The sequence below is a fragment of the Crocodylus siamensis genome, chromosome 12, assembly GCF_052110815.1.
Source record: "Crocodylus siamensis isolate JL-2025a chromosome 12, ASM5211081v1, whole genome shotgun sequence".
NCBI classification, from domain to species: domain Eukaryota; kingdom Metazoa; phylum Chordata; order Crocodylia; family Crocodylidae; genus Crocodylus; species Crocodylus siamensis.
The window spans coordinates 15,046,110-15,058,435 of NC_143406.1; the positions used below are offsets into that span (position 1 = coordinate 15,046,110).

A 12,326-nucleotide genomic window follows, 5' to 3' on the forward strand; every position below is an offset into this window, starting at 1 on the left:
CACATTCAATGTTGTTTTAATACCATTTTTTCCAAATCTTGAAAACCAGGGTCTGAACAATACAGATCAGAATAAAATAGTCAAATATATACATTTGCAGTAAGTTCAACGTAAGAATAAAAAGGTACAAATAACCTGGTTCAAAGCAGACTTGCCTGTTGTGGAAGGCACTATCATTTCCTGTGATGCATAATCACAATCTGCTAGACCAGTGGTTCTCAACCTTTTTAGACTTGAGGCACCCCTGGGAAAATTTTAGCTTATTTTTTTTGACCTTAGAAAGACCACAACTTTGGATTTCTATTTGAAATCTCTTTATTAATGCAGTTAAACCCCGTTTGTAAATGTAACAGTGCTAATGTTGTGTGGTACCCTGTGGCACTCTTGAAAGGATCTCAAGACATCCCAGACACCCCGATTGAGAATCACTGTGCTAGACAAAACAAACAAACAACCCCCCCCAAAAAAACTTCCTTAAAAACCCGTGCATCAGACTCCCTCCCCCACTCAGGGCAAAGGAACTGCAAATCAGTGCCTTACAGAGAAACCCCGAAGCACAGGAGTTTGCAAGGAAAACAAAACTGCTTATACACAGCCTCTCCTAATGCACTGTAGAATCCAGGTGACACCTCCTAGTAACAGATGTTGTACAGAGCTCCCGCACAGATATCCACAGAAGTATTTTGAAACAAAAACCTTTATTTATTTTTAATAGTGATGCACTATTCAGATTAGAAATGCCCAAGGGTATGGTTGTGCTCTGTGTGACAGTCTAAGCCCACAAAAATCTTTCATCACTAACACTACAGCCAAAATGACAGGAAATCTCTCTGCCAGCTTTGCCCTCCCCTAAAGAAGTAGATGCATACTTCTCAGCTACTATGTATTCCAAATTTATAGCAAAGACCAGAACACCAAGTTCCAGAAACGTGCAATCTGTAAGGGGGTACATACAACACAGTATGGGGTGTGCAGCATGGGCCATACAGGTACTTTTGTTTCCTCATTTTGAGCATCACAGTTTCATCTTATTTACGAAGCTGCCACAAGAGATTAATTGCACAGTCTTCACAGCCATAAAGGATTGTTTCTATTTCCTTACCACATCGCAATCAGCATCAGGGTGGTCTGCTACCAAGAAAATTCTATTCCATTACCTGGATCTGACTCCCTCAGAAAGGAAATGCCAGCATATCCTTACCATGTTATGACCAGCCTCAGGGAAATCTACCGTCAAGGAAATAATATTCCATAATATAAAAAGGAAATGCCAGTGCAGACAAAGCCTCCATCATTTCTTTTAAGGATCCTGGATAACATCCTCCAAAACATCAGCAACAGGAGCACTGCATGCTTACGGAGTTCAAAACAAGCTCCAAGTTCTGGGCATTGCCAATGAAAATGACAAAACACAACAAGGCTTTTTGTTTTAAGACAACAGTGGAAACATCACTAGCTAGAGAGGTGTGCTCTCTAGCAGGTCTCTGGACAGCTCCTTCACTTGAAGCAGCAGTGCACATCACATGATTTCAGTCTTGATTACCGCCACATCTATTGCTTCGTTGCGCAAGTCGACAGCAGATCCGTTCCTCCAGGATTGTTCAGCAGCCGCAGCTACCTGAATCGTCCAGAGAAACTGCTCTTTGGTGATAACAGGGGGTTCATTGCCTGGAAAAGCAAGACTGTGCTACTAGAGGAAGGCAGCATTGGTACAAAGAGCATCAGGCTGCAAAACCACAAGACTGAAGCCCTACTGTCTGCTCTGCAGCAGGTCCTCCCTGAGGCTCTTGAGTCACTTTGCTGCCTTGTGCTTGCTTCCCCCCCTTACCATTTGTCTAGTTCAGCAGTGCTCAACCCCAGTCTGCAGGCACCAGCACCATGTCATCTGGTCCACAGGATTCCCCATGCATCCAGAAATCTGGCAGGGGAGGTAGCACCACTCCCTTCCTGTCAAATTTCTGGACCCGTGGAGAGCCCCAGGCTCTGTGTGCTGGAATAAATATTAAATACTTTCAGTGTTTCTTCCATCTACCTAGTATATCAAATCCTGCCACTTCCAGGATCTTGTAAAACAAGGCATCTTACACTGTCTTACCAGATTTCAGTAAAAACTGTTGGTTTCCGATAGTTTAAACTGCCATAAAACCTTATTCAGCCCAACACTAAGTATTGAACACTGAAAATATTATTGTTTTTAAGCCAATTTCTGTGTCTGTGGGCATACACAAATCACCCAGGAGCCCTGCATATACATCCAACACACGTTTACTATTTGCTGGGTTCTGATGCTGCCAGTGCCACCCATTTCAGCATTTTAGTTACCATATGTACTCAAATATAAGACAAGGGGGAAAAGTTCCTTGTCTTGCATTCACATACATGAAAACCTTGTTATATATATTGTCTATCATTTAACTGCTGACAAAAGCAGCATGTGCTCAGTAATGAAAACCAGTTCTGAAGTTGATTAAATGCAGCTACACTGAGCATGACTATAAAACACATGGCACATATTGGGCAAATAAAATGATGGGAACCTCACTCCCTCCCCCCCCCCATTTTGTGTGCAGCCCTTAAAAATAAATAAATAAATAAATAAAAAATGGGCAGTTTTTCTCCCTGGAGAGAACAAGCACCAGGCCTGAAGGTACTGCAATACAAACGCAGCACCTGGAGAAGCTGGGGCAAGCTCAAACACCCTCCTTTGGTGCCAAAAATGTTGACTTTTGTTTTTTGGGGGTTTTTTGTTACAATTTTTGTGTTCCAGGTCAAATTAGCCAAATCAGTTCTGAAACCTATCAATTAAGCAGAAATCAATCATCCAAATCCATGTGGTGCTACTACTGGCAAGTATCCTCTTTCCCACACTTTTCAGTCTGGGGTTTCAGATACTTCCAAAGCCATGGCAGACATCCTACATGCAGGCCCAAGCCTGGAGATCTTGGAGTTTGGATGCCCCCAAGTGTTGCTTCCCTTAATCAACAGGCCAAAGGAGCAAGCTACGGGGAAATCTCCCATCTCCATAAAATAGGTGTGTAGTCCAGATCATTCCTGGGGGCCCTGCTTGCAGTACAAGGACATGTCTCCACCCTCTATTACACAAGGACATTCAGAGGTCAAGAAGAGGATCTTCCTTTCCAATCACAGCAGGAAACCACCTGGACTTATACCATGGTATCTTTCCTGCCAGTTAAGCAAAAATGACTTTTTTTTGGGAAACGTTTTCTTCTTCCAGGTCAAACTAGCCAAATCATTTCCAAATCCTCTTAAGCAGCACACAGTTGTTCAAACACCACATGTGGTGCTACAGTGGGGAAGTATCCTCTACCCCAGACTTTTCAGCCTGGGGCTTCAGATACTCCCAAATCCACTGGTGGGCATCCTACGTGCAGGCCCAAGCTCAGAGGCTTGGGGTTCAGATGCCCCAGAGTCTCACTTGCTCTTAACCAAAGGCCACAGGAGCAAGCTAGAGAGGAGTCCGCCATTTCCATGAAGTAGGCATGTTGCCAAGATCCTCCCACTGGAAACTGGCCTTGGCCTGTGGGAAGCTAATTACAAAACTCGTAGGGCGCCATGTCTGCAGTGCATTTGACAGGGGTGCACCCTTCACTACACAATGCCATTCAAATCCATCTTGGTTCAGATAACAAATCAGTGCAGTGACTATACTTGATCTTAGCCCGCAAGAGGTCCAGAAGCAATACTTTATCTTTCTTTTTTCTTTAAAGGAAAATTTTTCATGTCCAAACCAAATCAGTCAAATTCATTCCAAATCCATGAATCATTCAAGATCTCTACAAGGGTAGGCTAGTGCAGTCCATTTTTTTTTCATTTCCCATATTCCAAGCCATATTAGCCAAAACAAATTCCAAATCTGTGACTCAGTCCAGAACCATAAGTGGCCGTCCTTATTCCTGGCAAGCATCCCCCACCCCCATCTGGGGCTTTAAATGTTTCCAAATCCTTTGGCAGACCTTCTAAACAACACCTTGTTTGGAAAACAGTATCTTTTGGTAGTATATCCATTGTTTTCAGTTCCCCTCAGTGGTGACTCCTTTTAAAGTCCTAGTAAGCCACTACACTGAATACATTTTAACATCCTCTTTACTTCCACAGCTAAGCTGTACCTTTCTTTCTCATTTCCAATGATTCCTGGCTCTTCATCAGCCTTAAATATCTGGCAAACATCACCAAATGGGGCCCCAAACAGTTCACCCAGAATCCCTCTGTCACCCCCTCTTAGCCTGTCACATATGATTAGCATAGTCTAGCATAGTCCTACCCTCCATGATGGACCATGTTGCCCTGCGCCTCATCTGCACATACATTTTTGGAAGATCCCAGGACTCATGACAAGATCACCTGGTGCCAGTCACGAGTGGTGGGAGTGTTAATTAGCACACAGATCCTTTTGGGGGTGGAGGGGGTGTATCTGGAGTACATGCACATACTGAGTAGCACTGAGCTATGGGGTCACCATGATTTGAAATGCTCTGTTGGGAACTTACTTACCATGAACTACATGGTAAATAATGAGTCTTCTAGTTTTGGACTAATATCATGCATAATTTGTATTATGCACAAACAGCTACAGAAGCACTGCTTAAAAGTGTGTTCATGGAGTACATGTGCTAAAACTTGCAGCAGTTTCAAAAATGGTAAAATGCATCAATTCTGCATGAACAAAGTCTATGGGTAGTCATAGTATTTTGCCTATATGCAAATTACTAGTCACGTTTATTTCAAAATCAGTGGCCAGTACAGTATTTTAAAATTTGCCCCTCACTTCCATGTGCTCAGGGAGAGCAGGGTTTGACAGCAAGGAGGAGGGGGAAGGAAGGGCTTGCAGCAGGAAAAACTTGGGAGGCACAGGCCAAGGAGGCTACCTGACTCCCTGATTTATCTCCTTGCTGCAGCAGTGGGAACGGGACAAATTCAAGCAAACCTCCAATAATCTGATTCTATACCTGGGAAGTTATCACTATTTTTTTAATTTTTTGTGTACTGAATCCAGCTATTGACACATCATCTTATGCTTGGGATCATCTTATATTCCAGTAAACGTGGTAGTTGGCAGGGAAAAGTTTATTATAATTTTGAATACACCGTAATCAACTAAAGTTTTCACCTAGTAAATAGTTTTTGCTTTTCAGATTGTTTAGACTGCCTCGGGCTTTACAACATTCATATAAAGACATCTGCTTTTAAATTCCCCCTCTCATCCAGCGACTGGGATTTCAAGAATAAACAAACTTCCCACTGATTTCAGAACCATGTTCTACACATATTTCCATTAAAGCCAAATCTAAATCATATCAAGATTCCTCTTACAAATAAACCAGCATTAGTTATGATTTTTCTAACCTTTGAGGGTCCTTAAAAAATGTCGGAAGAGTTCTCTGTATGCATCCCGGTACCGGTCAGCCTGGGTCTGAGAACAGATGGACACAGAGGTTCCATGTTCAGTAATTCCCAAGGGATTCTGATTATCTACCCGTAATGATCCTTGAGAACCATGGACCTGGAAAACAGTGAGAGGCAGAAGAAAGAAGTAAATAAAAACCTGTTAAAGTACTGTAAATTAATATGCCTTTTGGCTTTAAAATTCTATCTGGTCTGCTGGACTGGATTACTCAGCTGCTCTTATTTTAGGATTTAATGAAAAGTTTCCTCCCCCAGGTCCAGCACCGACATCTTGTTTCTGGTGGTCTTGTACATCAACATAAACTTACGCCATTTGCAAAAGGGCTTTGGCCCAATACATTTGGACCCATTCTTTTTGTTATTTGTGCTTACAAGAATATAACACCTGGCTTGCTGTGCCCATAATAAAACAGTTGGTGAAACAAGGGTAAATTGTATGCAGAGTTTCTGCCTCAAGGGACCTGAAAAAGTAGACAAAATCAGAGCCAAATTCCACTCCTGTCTGATTGCTGTTAACAACTCCATAAGTTACTCATGGGCACAATCAAGAGCAGAATTTGGCTACCAGAAGGGGAAGCTAATTTTAAGAGGACAGCAGGACAGGCAAAAAACTGTAACTTCTCCCTCAGCTGCATGGTGCTCTGTATAGCACACTGGTGTGTATGCACATAGGCACAAAAAAAAATAATAGGTCCCCCATGCAAACAGGAATCAGAGAAAAGTTTACATTACATAAAAAAACAAACACACCTCTAGTCTCTGATCGCAGCTTTTAGTGCAGTGCTGACTGATGTCCAATGTAACAATGGCTCCACTAGGAAATTTCATGCTGACTGCTACAGTGTCTGCATCCTTCAAGTAGGCCATGTCTGAGTGATGAGAGATACCAACTCAGACTTGGAAATAAAAGGAAACCAGCAAATCCCTACTGTACAAAAGTGCCTGTATTTTGTAAGAGGCACTAGGGTGACTAGATCATAATCACACAGCCTGGTGGGAAAAACAGAACATCCCAAACACGTTTACTACCACTGACACCGATCCATTTGCATTCCTCTTTACCACTCATCAGGTGACTCCCTACTCCACACTTTTACTTTTATTACAAAATAATATAAAATAATAAATCCCGTATCTCTATATCTTACGACTTCACATACATTTGCTTTTAATTTATAGCACTGAAATAAGAAATAACTAGAAAATGAAATGACACTCTAGTGGAGAAGTTTAGTCTCACCTGCACAGAATGCATGTCCCAAAGAAAATATTGTATCTGGTGCACTTTCCCCCAGTAACAAACTGATAATATCAATGTCATGTACAGCAGCATTATAGAAAATCCCACCTGAAAGAGGAAAAAGTGAGCACACTAAAAGATGTAAATCCTATAAAATCTATGAGCAAGTTTATATTTCTACACTGCATGATGATAAATGTTAAATCATCTCAGAAGTTAGCCTGAAGAACACACAGAAATACTCCCTCACCAAAAAGTTAGTGTCAAAGAGCCTCTCCTCCCTCAGAGGAAAATAACGCACTTTAGGGATATACGCATACACACGCAGAAGGTTCCACTGGAATACGCAATAAGGTCAACTGATGTGCCTTCACAGAATGAACCCCTTCTTCTATAAGAAAGCTACTTAGTACCTGACTTTTTTAGGAAGCTAAGAGAAGCCGCTGGATATATGCTGCTAACCGTTGATATCCGATGAATCCTCCCCAAGGCCTGGCTGTCGTGGACTTTTTTATACAAGAACTGCATGGCTGGATCAAAGCGCCTGTGGAAAGACAGCCAACATGGATAAGTGAGCATACAGATAAGAATGGGGTTATGCACACTAAAGTCATCCAGGACAATCCACCAGCCTGACACTGGACGGCAGTGAAAGATCTGGACCACATGTGGCTACCAATTTAAGACAGATGTGACATACAATTTTCTGATGAAATCATTTGATCAGCAATTTGCAGAAGTTTCAGAAATTCCTAGTAAATTTTTCCCTGCAGTAACTCTTCTACTGTACTAAGAGCTTCAATTCAGGGATTAAACAACTGTGGAATAAAATGTTTAATACGCAATACCTAAGAAGTTACATATAGATTAAAAGGTATCTTGCTGGTTTTATATGCAAGTATCAAATGTGCTGTCTGTAGAGGATGAATTTCTCTACTTCAAATGGTCTGGCTAAATCAATGGTAGCTTATGTAGTTTCTTCACAAGGAATGTAAATACTCAAAACCTTCTTCATTACTTGCAGCTGATGTTATTATATAGGGTGCACAGGACCATTATTTTTTAGTGTATACAAGATTTTAGGATTCAGTTAGTGAGTCCATAAAGCATACTGAGTACAATCAAACAAAGCTACATTTTCAAAATATTATGTAAATAAATGTTGAATGTTTCCTAATAGAAAGTTTTTTTTCCTGCAGTATTTAAAAAAAACCAGAGCCAGTTCACTTCCTATAATATTTTTCTTTTCCTTCTCCAAAATTATACAACAAAAACAGTCAAAAAGACCTGTAAATCCCTTGGGCTTGAAAGAAAACAACCATAATCAACATGACAAGAAATAATCTGTGAAGCCAAAATGGTCTGTAACCAAGGTGTAACGCTGCTGTTTTTTCCAACTTGGTATAGCTGTAAAACTAGATACTTTGCAAAATAGTGCAGTCAAAAGTGAATCTCAAAGGCTACACAGGTGCAAAATCAAGAAGCTGTATATCACAAAAAGTAACGCCCTAATTCATTCTCTCACACATCACACACCAAAGTTACCCAGAAGAATGCTTCAGTCATTTTTACAAAATCTCACCACCACAAAAAGACTAGAGTAACATTTTACTAAGCACCTCGAGTGCTCAAGCCTCATTGCACTTACCAACCGTACTCTATTACCACCCAATCCCATGTACATGGTTAATTGTAATGCTATGCCAAATATAAAAAAAGATTTGCACCTCCAAGAAGTATGAAGAATTAACCTGAAGCTGCAAGTATATAATATATATATCCTCTGACGACCCACATACTACGTAAACTTAATCAAAATTATAGTTAAATAGCTAGAAAACAAATACAGAAAGTTTCCAGATAATAATTGGAATTGCATTACTTCACACTTGTACTTCCTTAACACATAAAGAGCTGAATAAAATGGAGTCCTTACTTGTAGAATCCACAGACCAATGGTCTTCCACATCTGTCAGCTTCGTCAAAACAAGCCTCTGCTGTCTGCCTGTCTAAACTGGGCAGCTTCTCGCAAAACACACCTTTCCCTATGCAGAATGTCACATAACACAGAGCTGAATATGTGTAGGACACAATCCAAGCAGTACACTTTATACCTTGCAATATTGTATTACACATCAATACAGTCCAGAAACAACATTTCAGGAGACACGAGGAAGGCCGTTATTGCTACTTATCCACAAAGCTATAGTGCATTAACCATTTGCAAATTTCATAGAATCTCATCTGCCTCTATTCTTAGCTGTATTTTTCCAATTACTTCTTTGTACATATGGAGTTAAACACTTTTAGCTTAGGTTGCACTTGCTTCTTTCCCAGACCTGGAAAAGTACACTTTGTACGTGCAAGCTTGTCTAACATGTCTTCAAACTATACTGTTAGTCCAATAAAAGATATTAGCAAAAACCCCTTGCTTCTTGCACTAATCCAATTGAACAGTTCAGTTACATATACTTAAAAAAGGACCACAGTACATACTCAAGCTGCATGGAAAGTCTTTAGGGTAGCAGCTTCTATAGGCTAACTTCTCTCTAATTATGCAATCAGACATTCAGTGCATCCCTCAAGGGATACTGTAAGGTACAAATGAGGAGGCCACAAGTGACTAATCACTGGAGGTGGAATAACCTCCAGGGCAGGGGGTCAGACTCAATGATCTACTAAAGCCCCTCCCGACCCAAACATCTATGAATCTATGAAAACACTGATAAATGCTGATCTCTAAGTACATGCCTTGTTAACTCGGTATGCCCAACCCAGAACATATCACAGATTAAACATGAAAGAACTTGCTGTAAGTCTGCTACAGTTCCTCTTACCCGCTCGCAAAGCATCTAATACAATTTCTGAGGCTGCTTCAGGAGGTGAACAAATAATGGCTCCAGAGACACTGCAAGCATTAAGAACAAGTTGTTAGGTGGAGACAAATTATTTGCTGAAACAAACTAGTCAAAAGAAAGGAGATCAAGTTTTGTGAATGTTAAGAAACCTCTTAATTTAAGAAAGGGAGGGGTAAGAAACCACTAATTTCCAAGAAGGAAAGAAAAAAAAAAAATCACATTGACAAAATAACTCTCTCTCATCTTATAAGGGCTCAAAGTTCTGGGGTAATGGTGCCAGGAATAGATTTAAATCATTACATATAGTGGAGTTTTACATGAATCTTTGTCTTTATTCATAGCTTGTAGTCTCATATTTTTAAGTAATAAATACAAAGTGTTCATTTAGATTTAGAAAAAATATATATTCACCACATATTTAAATAGCATTCTTATGTCTCTATCTTAAAAGTGAACACAAAAAACGTTTCTGAGGTGTCTTTCAAAGACTTACTTGCACCCTCCATTTTAACAAATCAGAAAGGAAAATCTAAAGAAACTTTACAGGGTGCAATTGTGGAAAAAAAATACTGCTAATAGTTCAATGCATTTTAACTTTAGAATTTGTACTGCAAAGTTCCCTCTCTCAGGAACACTTCCATTCTAAGGTTTGTGAATTCTGAAATGCTGCCTTCATTTAAAAGTTGACAAGAACTCCAGTGAGCTTGTTTTTGTGGTACTAATCTAGCTTCCCCCAAAACATAAAATGAGCTCTAATAAAAGCACATTTACACTATACCCTTCACAATGAAGGATCCCTACAGTGCTTTTTAATTCTACATATGCTCTACCACTTCAATAAGCCAGCTACTTGGGAGAAAAAAAGACAAGTCAGGAAGGAAACCGATACACAAGCTACATGACACCATGGAAAAGGGAACCTGGTCACAGACATAGCCTTATACCTCTGTCCACAAAGGAGAGCTTGTCACAGTTCTTTCTGGAGCCCCAAGCGCACACAGATAACTAAGCTTCCCAGCAAGATCCTAGAATGTGTCACCCTCCCTCCACCTTCTTTACTAAAGAGAAGTGCAATTTGAGTTGATCTATAGCTGTTGCAAGGAGCTGTAATGAGGACTAAAGGCATAAAAGTTCTGTCTCATGTCATGAGCAGGAAGTCAGACCAGCAAGATCCAACAAAAGGCAAGTACATGCCAGTACCAATGAAACTTTCCAAAGACAGTAAGAAAGTTACATTGTTAGCCCTTCTTGAGTTAAGTTACTTAAGAAAACATGGATATGAGCGATTTGCAGACTGTACCGTTGATCATTGAGCACAATGTCAGCATCCTGCTGCCGCAGCACCCTGGTGTTAGCCAGAAATTCAGTACTGAAGGCACGTTCCACGTCTAGTAGCTGATCCTCAACAATGTAGAGTAAACAGCAACTATTTTCTTCCATTAAACTTTGAAACAATGCTTTGTTCCCAAGCCCAACACCAAAGAGAGCAAGACCAATATTGCTTCCTGTAGTCCCAGTACCAGTGTACTGTCCCACAGCCCCTCCACAAATCGCACTGTTGGAGGCCTCAGAAATAACAAGCTTTTGGTTGTTCTGTTTTGAGGAAGCAGGTGTATTTCTCAGATGAAGGGCAGCAAATGCTGAAGGGTAACTGGTAGAGGTAGAGGGTGTCTGGTCTTCTCTGGCAGACAGGACATTAGTGGTAGAGCTGATGGCATTGAGGTGAACAGGGATCAATGACTTGTGGTAGGAAGGTGGAGATGGCACCATGCTGTAGCTGGTGCCGGTGCCATCACTGGTGATGCAAGGGTTGGGTGAGAAAATAAATGAAGGCTGAGAGAGCAGGGAAGGAGTGTCAAGTTGCATGGGAAGCCCAGCACCAAGGTCTGAACCTGCAGATCTAGATAAAAAGAGAGATAAATAAGTCTTAAGGAAGCTTCTGGTACTTCAGGAACAATCAAACAGAACAAAGCTGTTTGAACAAAACAGGTCAAAATATCTTAGAGAAAAAAATGAGTAAATATGATGAGCCTCAGATGTCTGTAGGCGCTTGACTTCAAATTCATCAGATTTTCTTCCATCACTCGATTGACATACTATTTGCCTATACATTTGGTTAGGCAAATATAAAGAAAACTATTAACCCCATCTTCCATGCAAAACCCTGGTGAACTGTTACTTTTATCAGACTCTCACAAAGATAGCACAGGGTGCACTTTCTACTCTTCCATAAGGTTTCCCAAGTAATTCCATTTAAACTACAACTGTAAAAATAAATGAAGTGCATTGTGAAGATTTATTACTTGCTCTTTTGTCTTGCTTGCTAGCTAAGCCATAAAATTCAGTAATTTGCAGTACGTCCACACTAACTGGGAAATGAGCGACCTTATTTAAGAGTCAACATAAACAATTTAAAAGCATGCAACTAACTCTAAAAAAAAGTTCTTTGTCTAACTTTCCAAAACCATGTGAAATTACTAAAAGAAAAGCCTTTTTCATTGCCTTTAATTCTTTTGCATTACTTGGCTTAGACAGCTGTGAAAACATTGGAACTCATACCTCCATTGCACTTCAATACTCAAGCTTTGAATGCCACAAGGGAATGCTTATTTAACAAGTAAATGGGAAAAATATTTCTTTAAGTCTCATGTTTCAAAACTCTGGGGACTGTTTCAGCTTGTGTGTTTATATTGACAGACTTTTTCCAAACTTCAGTTGTAAAGTCACAAATATGCCATGTGACAAGAGCCTCCAACCCTGCTATCTGGATGCAGCTTTTCATTCCTCTACCTCATCAAGAATAA

General features: G+C 40.4%; 1 protein-coding gene across 3 annotated transcripts in view; it reads right to left on the bottom strand.

Moving 5' to 3' along the window:
- Positions 1 to 12,326, bottom strand: part of LOC149854686 (uncharacterized) — a 14,571-nt gene continuing 2,245 nt past the window's right edge. For 2 of the 3 annotated variants that reach the window (XM_090024543.1, XM_090024545.1), the window contains exons 2-9: positions 10,823 to 11,422; positions 9,502 to 9,572; positions 8,601 to 8,709; positions 7,078 to 7,208; positions 6,665 to 6,772; positions 6,175 to 6,293; positions 5,365 to 5,521; positions 1 to 1,668 (exon numbers count right to left, since the gene is read on the bottom strand). In XM_090024543.1, the coding sequence (XP_089880669.1) occupies positions 1,520 to 1,668; positions 5,365 to 5,521; positions 6,175 to 6,293; positions 6,665 to 6,772; positions 7,078 to 7,208; positions 8,601 to 8,709; positions 9,502 to 9,572; positions 10,823 to 11,422 (1,444 nt within the window). In that variant the 3' untranslated portion in view covers positions 1 to 1,519. The remainder of the gene's footprint in view (positions 1,669 to 5,364; positions 5,522 to 6,174; positions 6,294 to 6,664; positions 6,773 to 7,077; positions 7,209 to 8,600; positions 8,710 to 9,501; positions 9,573 to 10,822; positions 11,423 to 12,326) is intronic. The other variant, XM_090024544.1, reaches the window with a different exon arrangement.